The sequence below is a fragment of the Canis lupus genome, chromosome 8, assembly GCF_011100685.1.
Source record: "Canis lupus familiaris isolate Mischka breed German Shepherd chromosome 8, alternate assembly UU_Cfam_GSD_1.0, whole genome shotgun sequence".
In the NCBI taxonomy this organism is placed as follows: Eukaryota; Metazoa; Chordata; class Mammalia; order Carnivora; family Canidae; genus Canis; species Canis lupus.
This window is the reverse complement of record NC_049229.1, coordinates 30742274-30757265: the sequence shown is the minus strand read 5'-3', so window position 1 is coordinate 30757265 and position 14992 is coordinate 30742274. Positions and strand designations below refer to the sequence as shown.

Here is a 14992-nt window from a genome sequence, read left to right as displayed (position 1 = left end):
ACCACTTGGTTATGACAAGCCCAAGCCACCCAGAGATGCCACATGTCCTAGCTCAGCCCCACTTTCAAGTCATCACAACCCAGGAACCAAATATGTGAATGAAGAAGACTTCAGATGATTTAGCCCTCAAAGTGGCCTTTGAGTCACACTCCCAATCATTTGAGTTTTCCCAACATAACTTCCAGGCAAGGCCCATGCCTACCATATTCTGCCCCAATACCTGAGCACAGACTTTGTGAGCATGATAAAATGGTGCTTGTTTTAGATCAATCTGCTTTGGGATGGTTTGTAAATACCACTCTTTTGGCTTTCCTCCTACCTCACAGTCTCCTTCTTAGTCTACTGGTTCCTCCTTATAAGAGTTATTTCCTCAGTATGTGGACTTCTGTTCCTGTGTGTTCTCCTTCAGCAACCTCACACAGACCCATGGCTTTACACATCACATCGATGACCCCCAAATTTATAACTTTAGCTGGACCTTTCCCCTGAACTTCATAGTACTATATTCACCTGTGTACTTGACTTCCTACTTTGTTTCCAAGTAGTATCTAAAACTGAACAAAAACAAAATTGCTCTTTTCCTCCAAACCTGCTGTTTTTCCAATTGGCTCCTCAGCCTTGTAGTCATTAAAGCCTCTTTGCCTAGACATTCACATGGCTCACTTCTGGCCTCCTTCAGGTCGCCACTAAAATTCCTGGTAGGCCTTGATATCCTATTTGAAGTAGTAACTCCACTTCCAACCTTCACATTCCCTATGCACCCAACCCAGCTTTGATTTTCTCCATAGCCCTTCCCTCCACCTGATTACTATATCTTTTACTTTGTCTCTCTTTCTCTACTAGGATGTAAGGACCATGAAGGTAAGGGCCTTGTCTATTATTTTCACTGCTGTATTCTCATGCCCAAACAATGTGTAACGGATTTGGCACTCAGTAATTATTTAATCATTGAATGAATAATCACATAAGTTCAGGGAGGCAGAGATGAGAACAAGAACACAAGTTGAGTGGTAGCCTCAAAAGTAGATTTAAAAAAAAAAGATATAATACACCTCCTCTTTTAGGGAAGAGAGAAAAGAAAGTCCACTGGTTATGAATACCTTAGCAAAGTAGTAACAGTAGTACGTATCACACATGGGGCTTACTCTGTGCTCTGTCCAGGTCTAAGCATTTTATACATACCAAATGGGCTAATCCTTTAAACTATAGGTAGGTTCTATAATCACTTTTATAGAAGAGGAGGTTCTATTTTACACATACCAAATGGGCTAATCCTTTAAACAATCTATAGGTAGGTTCTATAATCATTTTTATAGAAGAGGAAACCTAAGCAGAGTGAGGTAAGTAACTTGTCCAAGGGCCAAATGGCAGAGTTGGGATAAAAACTCAAAATATAGGAGTTCAGGCTCTATTACCTTAACCTCCACACCACACTACCTCTTAAAGTTTCTTTGCTGGGAGTGATACAGGAGTGGTGGGGTACAGAATTTGAGAAGAGTGGAGGAGTTTTGCAATAGTTATTGGGAGTTCGGTAGGGGGTCCAGGAGGAAAAAAATGAAAGGATTGTCAAGCTGCAGTGAAGGCCTGGGTGCAACTAAACAATGTGGTTCTGTGGTAGATTCCATTAATTGGGTAGGTCACTTAACCTTCTGTGCTAACAGCAGGAAGCATAGTTGAGTTCAGCCAAGTTTGTGGGTTGATAGGGTAGGTAGAGCAGAGATCAAGAGAACAAACTAAGATAAAAACACATTTGTTTACCCAAAAGATAAAAAAAATACAGATTCAAAGGGGAACTTGCAGCCCAATGTTTATAGCAGCATTACCAACAACAGTCAAACTATGGAAAGAGCCCAGCTATCCATTGACTGATGTGGCATGTATATACACGATTGAATATTACTCAGCCATCAAAAAGAATGAAATCTTGCCATTTGCAACAATGTGGATGGAGCTAGAGTATATTATGCTAAGCTAAATAAGCCAGTCAGAGAAGACAAATACCATATGATATCACTCATATGTGGAATTTAAGAAACAGAACAGATGGGCATTTGGAAAGGGAAAAAGAGAGGAAGCAAACCATAAAAAAATCTTGAGGCTTAAGAATTGAGTGTTGATGGAGGGAGGGGGATGGGCTAGATGGGTGATGGAGATTAAGAAGGGCGCTTGCTATGATGAGCACTGAGTGTTGTATGTAAGTAACAAATCACTAAATTCTACTTCTGAAATCAATATTATGCTATATGTTAACTAGAATTTAATTTTTTTAAAGATTTTATTTATTTATTCATGAGACACAGAGAGAGAGAGAGTGAGAGAGAGAGAGAGAGAGAGAGAGAGAGGCAGAGACACAGGCAGAGGGAGAAGCAGGCTCCATGCAGAAGCCCGATGTGGGACTCAATCCTGGCACTCCGGGATCACGCCCTGAGCCAAAGGCAGACGCTCAAACGCTGAGCCACCCAGGAATCCTGTGAATTTAAAAATTTGAAAAGAAAAAAAAAACACATTTGAAATAGTTGAGCAGGGAACCCAGGAGCAAATTAAAAAATTATTAGAATAAACTCAGATACCCAGGAATTAGGTGATGACAAGGATGAACATTCAGGAGGAATATAATATAGGGAGGATGTCCAAAATCTGGCAAATGGAGTTAGGGAATTATCCAGCAATAGGGCCTGTCTAGGCAGAATCAAGTTCCTCTGAGTACAGGAAGTTGACATGATCTCCTCCTACCCTTCCTAAACCCAGGCTATCTATGTTGATGCTTCAAATGCCCATAAGCCAAGACAAGGCTCTTCACACCACAAAAATGGGAGGGCTTAAAAAATACAACAGCCTTGTGGGAGATGATTCAATGACTTGTGTTAAATCATTGGGTTTTTAGGTTCCTCCTCTAGCATTGATTTGGACATTAAGAACCCTCCTAGGCACTAAGTTGGAAAGAAAGGGTCACTGAAGGAGAAGGTGGCCAATTATCTGTCAAGTTGGCTTAATGTAGCCCTAGGTGGGATTTTTGGAAAGTAGCAACTAATCCACTGAAACCAAACATTTTCTCTAATAACCCATTCAAATAAAATGCTTTTGTAGATGTTCTCACAAAATGTCACTTATTCACTGCGACTGGAAAGTTCTGACATAAGCCTCTAGGAGTCAGTTGTACTTGCTTTTACTTGATTACCTACCAAATTCCTCAAATGTATTACCACCAGGGGCAGGAAGATCAACTACTTTAGTCACAGCAAGAGAAACTAAGGGCAAATCATCCTTAGGAGTTATAAAAAATGATAGCGAATAGATAAACAAAATGTGGCCTATATATACCATGGAATATTGGTCAGGCCTAAAAATGAAGGAAATTCTGACTCCCGCCATAGCACAGATGAACCTTGAAGACATTTTACCCAGTGTGAGAAGTCAGACCCAAAAGAACAAATACTGTGTGATTCCAGGAATATGAAATACCTAGAGTAGTCAAATTCATAGACAGAAAGTAAAATGAGGGTTACCAGGAGCTGAAAAGAGGGAGAATGGGGAGTCAGTGTTTAATAGGTACAGAATTTTAGCTTAGGGTGATAAAAAGATTCTGAAGATGGTTCCTGATGATGCTCACGCAACAGTGTGAATGTACTTAATGTCACGGAACTATACACTTAAAAAACACTTAAAATGATAAATTTCCTGTTATGTATATTTTACTAAAATAAAACAGTTACATAAAATGGAGTAAGATTGGTGGACTCTTATCGCAGATGAGAAAACGATATGCCTCAGACAGTGTGAGTACAAACAGATCTGTAAAGAGAAGCAGGATGGCTGAGATGGACAAAGTGATCTCTGAGGATTCCCTCAATTCCCACCAGAGTGAATTTCCCAGCGAACTAACTGCTGCAAAGACTGTAGCCTTGGACTGCCCTGCTTCTGGTGGCAGGGTGGGAACAGAGCCCTAGGAATTGCCGAGGTAGGGACGTGTTTCTCAAATACTGTCAGCACCCCTTTGAGGCACAATTATTTTGAAGTTAGAAGTCTTGCCTGATTTTTTGTAGCCCAGACTGCCAAAAGGTGTCTGGCCCCTAGAAGGTACTTAATACATAGCTACTGAGCAGAGATGAAAGTTTGATTTGGTTTATAAAATGGAGAATAGGGTAATGTCTTTTTCAGAGTGTTATATTTGATTAGAATGAAATACTACTATGTAAAAACACTGATACAAAGATAAGGCATTATTCTTAATACAAACAAGACAAAAAAGTCTTGAAAATTTCCCTGAAGTTCAGTTTATTTGCCATGATCTAATTTCTTGGTGAGTTGAAGGTAATTTTCCCTGAAGACACAGAAAGCTCTGATCTACCTTTTTCTTCTCGGTCATCTTAGAAAGCATGGTGATGGGGCTTTTTGGCTATCAGTTACTATTCTGGAGGATATGGGTTTATTTGGAACAAAACTGCAGTAGAAAAATATAGTTGTTTCTCTTAGCAGTTTTTCTGGCTCTAAAAGCTCTCCAATTTTAGATGGATTTGTTATGCAGGAGGAAATCTAAGGTAAGGCATCCCGAGTCTCACAGATCTTCCCTGATAGGTCACATTCCGCTAACCTAATCATATTTGACAATAAATTTAATTATCCAAGAAATTTTATTATCCAAGTTTTATATATCTGCTTCCTATAGATGAGTATCATTTTAATCTATGATACACTGAGAGAAGACAAGAATTGTATCTTGCATCTATGATTTAAGAAGCTATATTAAAATTAAGACTTGTGTTTAGGTGACTAAAAGGAAAATTAGATGGATATTTATAAAACCTGTTATTTTAGGAAAAGATCTAGAATCTCTTTCCAACTTCTTTATAACTGGGGAGCATGCAATTTAGGAAGAATTCAGTTTTTTTTCCCAATTGCACTCTAGATGATGTTAAAGGCAAAACATTCAGAAATCTTGACTTTTCCCTCCTCAAACTTTAGATGGACTGCTTTTCAGACTTTTCCTAATCAACATTCTATGAAATCTTCTAGCTGATAAAAGGCCAAACATTTACATTCTTCTTAAGGGTTGAATACATTTTTATATTAACACAGATGGTATTCTAGTATTTATCATACTGAACAGGAACAAATTAATTTTCATCATCAATGTACCATACAAATGTGAAGTTTAAAACAGGATTTTCATTGATGGACAACACTGTAGATTCCATGTTGTGATTAATTCCAGGAACACAAATTTCTACATCTTCAGTGGAAAGTATACTTTTCAGGCGTAATGACTCCCTCAAAGAGCTTTCTGTTGGTCTTTCTCTTGCTCCTTTTGACTGCAAAGCGTAAAAGATTCCTGAACAAATTGCCTGCACATTGGGCACTGCTGAAAATACCTAACACAGCCATCACACAAGCACGTGTGTCTACACGGCAGGAGCACCCAGTTCACACTCCCGTTCTGGCAAACAACACAGTCCTTGCTGTTCTCTTCAGGAGGCTCCACTTCACTTTCAGACAGCCCAGCCTTTTCCAGCAAACTTTGGTCTATGCTTTTTTCTTCTGGGGAGGGATTGCTGGAGGGAGTGGAATTATTATTTGCAGACATGAAAAGTTGCTGAAAACCAAAGAAACAAGTTTAAGGATAGTCACAAATGACAATTACTCTTTAAAAAAATTTTTTAAAAATTTATTTTAGAAAGGGTGAGAGAGAGAGAGCAGAAGGAGAGGGAAGCAGATGCCATGCTGAGCACAGAGCCCAACATGGGACTCGATCCCACCACCACCAAGATCATGACCTGAGCTGAAATCAAGAGTCAGATGCCCAACTGACTGAGCCACCCAGGCACCCTGACAATTATTCTTTAAATCTGGGAGTCATAAAAGCTGCTAAAAATTTGTGAGTTAGTGAGCCCAATAACAAATAATAGCTAACTTCTGTGATAACTAACTGAAAAATATCATCTTTATAAATGGTCATTCTTTGAAACTCTGCAAATAAAAGGAGAGAGCTAAGAAGACAGAGTACTTACCTTAAGATCATGAAATTGACCTTGAGACAGGAGTAAATATTGATACAATATTCTACAGGAAAGTTTATAAGTCTTATCCGGAATATGAATTACTGATACCATGGAAATCTAAAATAAAAAGTGAATACCAATTAGTATTTAATCTCCTTACATTATTCACAGGTATGTGAAATATAAGAAAAAAAAAAGGTTGATAAATTGGAAAACTTACAATAATTTATTTAAATCACAGTCTACTAAGGAGGAATCAGTTATGGAACATATTTTTGCCAGAGTTATTTTTAATTATACTCAAATTTACAAATTAATGTGATCCCAACAAAAATACCAATGAGCTTTTTCATAGAGTTATATGAGTTGACTTTAAAATTCTCATATGGAAAAATAACACATAAGAATATCTAGGAAAATACTGAAAAAAAACCTGTGAGGAGGATTGAGCCCAGTCAGATATTAAAACATAGTACAAAGCCTTTAGAATTAAAATACTCTAGTACAGGCACAGAAACAGACAGGTGGCTAGAATACAACAAACAGTCCAGAAACAGACCCAGCTATCTATACAAATATGATGAAGGTGCCATCTGAAATCACTGGGTAGTCTTTTTAATAAAAAGTATTAGGACAACTGGATAACTATTTGGAAAAATATAAAATTAGATACATTCCTTATAACCATATGTAAGAATAAATTCCAAAAGCATAAGAAACCTAATTATAAAAAATAAAACTATGCAAGCACTAGAAGAAAACGTGTGGATTCTTTTTTAGTCCCAGTGTAGGGACTTTGTAACTATGACTCAAACCCAGAGGCAGATGCATTTGACTATATAAAAATTTAAAACTTGTATGATAAAAAGCCCCATAGACAAAGTCAAAAGACATATGATGAATTGGAATAAAATATTCACAACAAATCTAATTTATGAAAAACTTTTAAATATTAAGAGTTGACCAAAAAGCCTATTTTTAAAAATGGGCAAAAGACATGAACAGACAATTCACACAAAATTATAAACATGATCCTTAGCCATATTATTATTTTTTTTTTAAAGATTTATTTATTTATTCATGAGAGACAGAGAGAGAGAGGCAGAGACACAGGCAGAGGGAGAAGCAGTCTCCATGCAGGAAGCGCGACGCAGGACTTGATCTTGGGTCTCCAGGATCAGGCCCTGGGATGAAGGCAGGCGCTAAATCACTCTGCCATCCAAGCTGCCATCCTTAGCTATATTAAAAGATGTTCAATTTCACTCACAATATGACAAATACAAAATAAAACTTCACTGAGATATCATTTCTTACTCCTGGATTAATAGATTTCAAACGTTTATCAATAATATAGTCTGTGGAGAAATAGTCACTTTCATATATTGCTGGTAGAAATGTATAAAAAAGAAAAAAAGCACAAAGGCCAAGGATATAACCCCAATGGAGGGGAATGTGGTAATATGTATCAAAATGGTAATATGTCTCAAAATACCCTTACCCCTCAACCATACAACCTTAACAATATGAAAATACATACACAAGTTATGTGTAACTTGTGCAAGATTATTTGTTATCGCAAAATACTGGAAATTACCTGAATGTCCAGCTACAGGAGATTGGCTAAATAACTATGGTACCTATACCCCTACATACAATCAAGTGCTATGCAGCCATAGAAAAACAATGTGAGAAGAGCTCTATGAAATGATCTGGAGTGATTTCCCGGAGATACTATGAAGTGAAAAAAAGCAGGAACATGTATAGTATATAAAGCGTGATACCTTTTAAGAAAGAAAGAAGAGAAAATAATAAAACATATATATACCTGTATCTTCTCATCATTACAATATGACACACAGGAAGGATAAACCAGAAAGCAATAGACTTGATTATCTACCAGAATTGGGTGTATAAGAATGGGGAGGGAGGTGCTTGGCTGGGGTGGAGAATGCAACTCTTCGTCTCGGGGTTGTGAGTTTGAGCCTCTGTTGGGTGTGGAGATTACTTAAAAGTAAAATCATTAACAAAAAAGCATCATGGGAAGGGATGAGAGCAACATCTGAGTACACTTCCTCTTTATATGGGTTTCTGACTTTTAGGAGAACAAATCCAAGTAATTTATGGACACAGACTTTAAACCCTTGGGCAGAAAATAAGGAGAGGGCAGTTGAGAACCAAAATAACTAAATTCAGTAATGAATTATAAATCACTGGGAAAGAAAGGAATTCGTGAGGCCATACAGATAATAAACAAAGAAACAGATGGGAGATCTCTTGCTTATAGTAGAATACTGAGAGCTGACTGAAGGGCTGGGGTAGGAAGTCATTTTGCAACCATTGTGGAGAAGGTAAAACCTGGTAAAAATTATCAGTGGATATTCAATCCATGGGGAAATTCTCATAAAGACTGCAATGTTTGCATGGTCTTAAAAGTGCTCTCCCCCAATTGCTTATTTATAAGGGAGGGGGAAAAAACAGAACAGATGAGGAATGAGATAACACCTTGCTGAGAGATTATCAAAATGAGCATCACCAGTGAGGGGGAAGAACGATATATGCCTCCAAAGGTGACGCCTTGAAAAGCACATGTCATCACCTGTGCAGTAGATGGGCTAAAAATGCACAACTCCAATCTGATCATAATGAAACATCCACAAACAAAAGGGGAGCTGTCCTGTTTACAAAAATGGTGTAGGTAAGTGTATTCTTCAAAAATGCTACTATTGTAAAAGACAAATACAGGCTGTGAAATGTTCTAGATTAAAGGAAGCTAAAGATACACGACAAATACAGTACTTGACTCTAGACTAGAACCTGTATTTGAGGGGGAAACATGCTGTAAAGAAGATTGTTAGATACACTGGTATATTGGAATACAGGTAACAGATTGGATAAAATATTTTATCAATGTTAGATTTATAAAGATGCTAACTATATTGTGTTTGTATAAGAGAATATTCCTATTATTAGGAAATACACATGAAGGTATTTAGGGGTAAAGAATCATGCATACAACTTATTCTTGATTCATTAAAAATACACACATCTGGGCAAATAATAGTGCAAATGTCAACAATTAACAATAGGAGACCTGGGTAAAAGATACAGGGATGTTCTTTTGGTTTTCTATTTTTCCAAGTTTCTAAAATTATGTCCAAATGAAATGTTTAAAGAAAGAAGCCCACTATGGCTGTAAACATATAATATTCTTTACAGCTTTATAAGGATTTAATAATTTGGCAATGGCTGCAAAACCTTATAATACTAAACCAAAATGACAGGGCTGGTAGAAGGCAGTAATATCATCACGTCATTTGAACAATCCTGCCATTCCATTTAATATTAAATGCTTCAGAAGCTAGTATCATGTTGGTTATAAATATATACGTAGCTGTAGATATATATTTCATATTGAAAAGATGCTCAAAATATAATAAATGAAAACAGGTCACAAAATAGTTACAGATTACTATGCTTTTTTCCTTTTTGGCTTATGTAGACTTTTTATTTCCTGCCACAAACATGTAATATGTGAGTAAGAGAGAAAATCTAATTGAGTAAAGATGAAAAAAAATGTCAAAGTCAAAATATTGCAGTAACAACCCCTGCTTCTTCCTAAAATATCAAACTGACCACACTATCAAAATGTAATTTTTACTGTTAGAATAGGAATGGTAGAGTTTAATTTTTTCTTTTAGATTTAGACTCTGACCCCCAGCTAAATACTGAAAAACCAAATGCTCGATTTGCTTTTATTTTTTTTTAATATTTTATTTATTTATTCGAGAGAGAGAGAGAGAGAGAAAGAGGCAGAGACACAGGCAGAGGGAGAAGCAGGCTCCATGCAGGGAGCCCGATGTGGGATCGATCCTGGGACTCCAGGATCATGCCCTGGGTTGAAGGCAGGCACTAAACCGCTGAGCCACCCAGGAATCCCTCAATTTGCTTCTAAAATTAAGAACAGAGAACATTAACACAAACTATGCTCACAAATATGCTTTAGTTCCAATGTTAGGCCCAATCTGACTAATAAAAAAGATGGAGGAGCAAGATTAACAGAAAAAAAGGAAAGGAGTTTGCTGATGAGAAGAAAAGACCCAGGGAAGGACCCCAAGGAAATGAGTGGAGAAAAATTAGAGAGGAAGACAAACCATGAGAGACTCCTGACTCTGGGAACAAAGGGTTGTAGAAGGGGAGGTGGGTGCAGGAATGGGGTAAATGGGTGATGGGCATTAAGGAGGGCACATTATGAGATGAGCAGTATACTATATGTTGGCAAACTGAACTTAAATAAAAATAAAACAAAAGAAAAAGAGAAAATGCCTATTAACCTGTGAGGGCCAGACACCTCAATTCCCCTGTGGAAATGCACCTCCCACAAGTACAGCTGGGCCACATAGTCCTTGTTCCAGTTGGATCAGGGCACCGCGAGCAAATCGTTCCCTATTTATAATGCCATTGACTTATACCCTGGAAAGTGGTTAAAACAGTAAATTTTATGTTATATACATTTTGAGACACACACACCCCACTGCTTAGACTAAGGAAGAAAGTTAGGAAACAAAGACTCTGAGTACCTTAAATAGATAGCACCCTCAGCGAGGGGGAAAAAGAAATCAAAAGGGGAAGCAGAGAGGATGGTGACAGATCTGACCTTTTTTTTTTTAAGATTTTTATTTATTTATTCATGAGAGACAGAGAGAAAAAGAGAGGGAGGGAGGGAGGGAGAGAGAGAGAGAGGCAGAGACACAGGCAGAGGGAGAAACAGGCTCCATGCAGGGAGCCCGACGTGGGACTCGATCCTAAGTCTCCAGGATCACGCCCTGGGCTGAAGGTGGCGCTAAACCACAGAGCCACCCAGGCTGCCCTGACCCTTTTTGTTTTGAATGAAAGGAAGGAAGTAAGGGAGCTTAGAAGACATGGGTGACACGGTGGTGACAGACTGGTTACCTTGCTGCGGTAGCCAGGGTAAAGAACAGAGGCTGGAAATATGAAACACCAACCTAACGGTTCTTATTCATCTTCAACTGAGCAGGATAGGAGGGTAAGAGGGGAGGAGAGGGAGGAAACTAAAAGATCTCATATGCACTTGTCATGCACAAGTAACTGACTTGCTGTCGACATCTATGAGGCTCACTAACATTGTTTGGTAGGACTCCCTGCCTCCCGCCCCACTTATCAAGTTTATTGAGCACCTACTGTGTTCCAAGCACTGTGTGGAAATATACTGCTATTAGTATGACTTATTTGGAAAAAAAAAATTGACTTCAATTCAATGGAACTTCAATTTGGTAAGATTTAAAATCCAAACTGTATGAGCAGGGTCTAGATTTCTCAATAAGGGTCTGCACTTTTTAAATACAAGAAAATGTATACTTGTTTTGAGAAGATATTCCTTGAAAAAAATTTTTATCTTCCTAATAGGGACAAACTACCAGACTAAAGAAATAATGAGCACATAGTGAGAAACGGAGATTCCTATAATTACTGAAAATACAGAGACCAAAAACATAGTAGATGTAAGTGTGGCAAGGGCTATGATAGAAACAAGGTGACTTGCCAGCGTGCAAAGAAAAGAGGAATACCATCTTAAAACTGAGCACTTCAGATGATCACAATGCTTATTTATTCAGTGCTAAAAATGCTAAGAATAAATATGCTTCCCAAAAGGCTTTTTTTTTAATCTAGCAAACATGACAATACAGAATAATAAAATTAACTTAATTCAACTATAATATGCCTTTTGTTTTCTAAATAATATCACATGTAACTCAAATGGAAAAAAAAGTCCTACACTGAAGGAGCTGTTACATGTATAAAAATCATACATGTATACTTCTGAGGTATCCCTTTTTTAAGAAAAATGTGTTTGGGCCAAATGTATGTCCTCAGAAGTTAAAATAAAACTTTTTCTTTTCACCAAATAATTATGACCCATCATCCCAATCACTTAAAGGAATGCTTCCAGAATTAGAAAATTACTTACAATATCATAAATTTCTCGGTCATCCTCATCAGCTAGGGTCAAAAGTGCTACCAATGGATAGCGAGATCTGGGTACTGTACCAAAGTCTTCGATTTTAGTATCTCTTGGTAACTGGCAATATATTTCTTCTTTGCTGTCCTTTTTAATACTTTTTGAAAATGTAAAGGTAAATTACCACTATAACCGAAAATACAGTAATACACCAAAGGTGACCAATAGTAACTTACCAAATATTTTATTCATAAAAAAAGTCTAACATCTAAAATTTTCATTTGTTAATAGGTATATCAGATAAAAGGATACAAATACTGTTCTTGATAGAGATATTCACTATACAGAGCATCTTCCAGTGCTTGGGGAGTGCTTATTCGGAAGCAATAAAAGTGCTTTTGCAGAGCTTCATATAATTTTTGAACACTGCACCCCCAATAGCATGTAAGGAGGCTATCTTCTAGGCAATCTGTTGTCAAAGTTATGCCAGCTGTAAAAAACAAAGAAGAAAAGAAGACAAAGAGAAGAAAATTACCTAATGTAATTTCTAATACAATTATACACAGTGAATAACAAAAGCTTCCTTTTGGATCCTGGCCAGGCTGATGGCAGTTAAAGGAACTCATTAAAGGGTATGTGCCTGTAAATGAAGCAACTGGTCCCAAAACAAGTAATATAAAAACCTCAACCTCTACACAGTTTTGAAGCACTATCAGTAAACTCTTATTATTTATACATTTATACTTGGAAATTATCAAGTTAATTTTGTCTGTGTGACTTAAAGACTTTTCCAACATAGAGTTTATTTATTTTTTAAAATATTTTATTTATTTATTCATGAGAGACACACAGAAAGAGAGACAGACTCCAGGATCATGCCCTGAGCCGAAGGCAGACACTCAACCACTGAGCCACCCAGGTGCCCCTGCCACATAGAGTTTAAAAACTGTAGTATAGTTCACTATTGACAACCTATTACTCTAATTGCATAGATAATCCTAACTATAGGAAACAGTAGAGGTGTCTCTAAAAGTGGATATACAGAACCTTGTTACTGTAAGAAACAGCAGAGCTGTTTCTGAAAGTGGATACACATAACTCATGGGGTCCATAAGATGATCACTGGAGTAGAAAAAATATTAAAAAGAAACCAAACCTTAGTAATATTGTTATACACACTGACAACATTAATATATACTCTTGTCACACAGTTAATGTCCCACATAATATGCAAAACATCCTAAGGAAAGAGTGAGGATTCCAAAACATGAAGGGCTTAATAGCAATGTCCTCATTCACTTATTTGCTTTCAGTGTAATGAAACATATTACAATTTGAGTAAACCGGTTTAAGTGGAAAAATAAATTATAAGTGGACATACAAATTAGATTTTTTTTTAAGATTTTATTTATTTATTCATGAGAGACACACAGAAAGAGAGGCAGAGACTCAGGCAGAGGGAGAAGCAGGCTCCATGTAGGGAGCCTGATGTGAGACTCGATCCTAGGACTCTGGGATCACGCCCTGGGTTAAAGGCAGATGCTCAACCGCTGAGCTACCCAGGCATCCCAAATTAGAATGTTTTACTTATTTATTAAATAGTTACATAGGACTTACTATTACTACCCATGTGATTTTTTCCCTTGCTCATGACAGTTGTAGCAATAACAAGTTCAAGGGCAGCAATATCCAGGGTCTTCTACTGCTGGCAGTAGAAACTGTAGCCTCTAGTGCTCAAAAGTACATCGTTTAGGGCATTATTCCTGACTGAACAACTTTGGTCTCTGATGCTGGGTCTTCAAACCTATTGGCAATTCTGTAAGCTTCCCAGTTTCCTTTTGCAGTCATTTCTATTAGCTAATAAAAATTCTGACTGAGGGCAACCCCGATGGCCCAGTGGTTTGGCGCTGCCTTCAGCCTGGGGTACAATCCTGGAGATTCGGGATCGAGTCCCACGTCAGGCTCCCTGCATGGAGCCTGCTTCTCCCTCTGCCTGTGTTTCTGTCTCTCTCTCTCTCTCTCTCTCTCTGTGTCTATCATAAATAAATAAGTAAAATCTTTAACAAAAAATTCTGGTTGATACATTATATATATTTTTAAAAGGTGATTAAGGGGGTAGCTGGGTGGCTCAACCAGTTTGGGTGCCTGACTTTTGATTTCGGCTCAGATCATGATCTCAGACTCATGGGATCAACCCCCACATTGGGCTCTACACTCATCAGGGAGTACGCTTGAGATTCTCTCTCTCCTTTCTCTGTTACTGCCTCCCCCGCTCCCCGCACTCACTCACTTTTTCTAATAAATAAATAAATCTTTTAAAAGTACATAAATCAGGGCAGCCCGGGTGGCGCAGCAGTTTGGCGCCGCCTGCAGCCTGGGGTGTGATCCTGGAGACCCAGGATCGAGTCCCGCATCGGGCTCTCTGCATGGAGCCTGCTTCTCCCTTTGCCTGTGTCTCTGCCTCAATCTCTCTGTGTCTATGAATAAATAAATAAAATCTTTTAAAAAAAATAAAAGTACATAAATCATCCCTTAAGAAAGTAAAATAAAAAGGTGATCAAGAGTATGTCTCAGAAGGATATACACAAACACAAGCAGATGCTCTACAGGATACCAAAAATGGAATTTTTTACTTTTCTTTTCAGTAGTTAGTGTATGTATATAGAGTCTCAGATTTGCAGTATGCATAGTCACAGTGACATAGGATAATTTCCAATCATAGTTATGCAAAACTTCTAATTGGCGGGAACTTTGCATAGGTAATTGGAATAGAATTTTATTTCAAAGTTTTGTATGATTCCAATCATCAGGTATTATTCAAGAATGGGAAATTTATGGGGTGCCTGGGTGGCTCATCAGTTAAGTGTCTGCCTTTGGCTCCGGTCATGATCCCAGGATCCTGGGACCAAGCCTCGCATCAGGTTCCTTGCTCAGAGGGGAGTCTGGTTCTCCCTCTACCCCCTGCTCATCCTTTCTTTCTCTCTCTCTCAAATAAATAAATAAAATCTTTTTAAAAAAA

The 14992-nt window shown here is 37.8% G+C and overlaps 1 protein-coding gene across 1 annotated transcript in view; it reads right to left on the bottom strand.

Annotated features, from left to right (window-relative positions):
- Positions 1 to 4148: 4148 nt before the first annotated feature.
- The window catches only part of CGRRF1 (cell growth regulator with ring finger domain 1), a 30116-nt gene continuing 19272 nt past the window's right edge, over positions 4149 to 14992 (bottom strand). Inside the window, exons 3-6 of the mRNA XM_038544760.1 lie at positions 12286 to 12463; positions 11983 to 12130; positions 6006 to 6113; positions 4149 to 5590 (exon numbers count right to left, since the gene is read on the bottom strand). Of these exons, the coding sequence (XP_038400688.1) occupies positions 5270 to 5590; positions 6006 to 6113; positions 11983 to 12130; positions 12286 to 12463 (755 nt within the window). The 3' untranslated portion in view covers positions 4149 to 5269. The remainder of the gene's footprint in view (positions 5591 to 6005; positions 6114 to 11982; positions 12131 to 12285; positions 12464 to 14992) is intronic.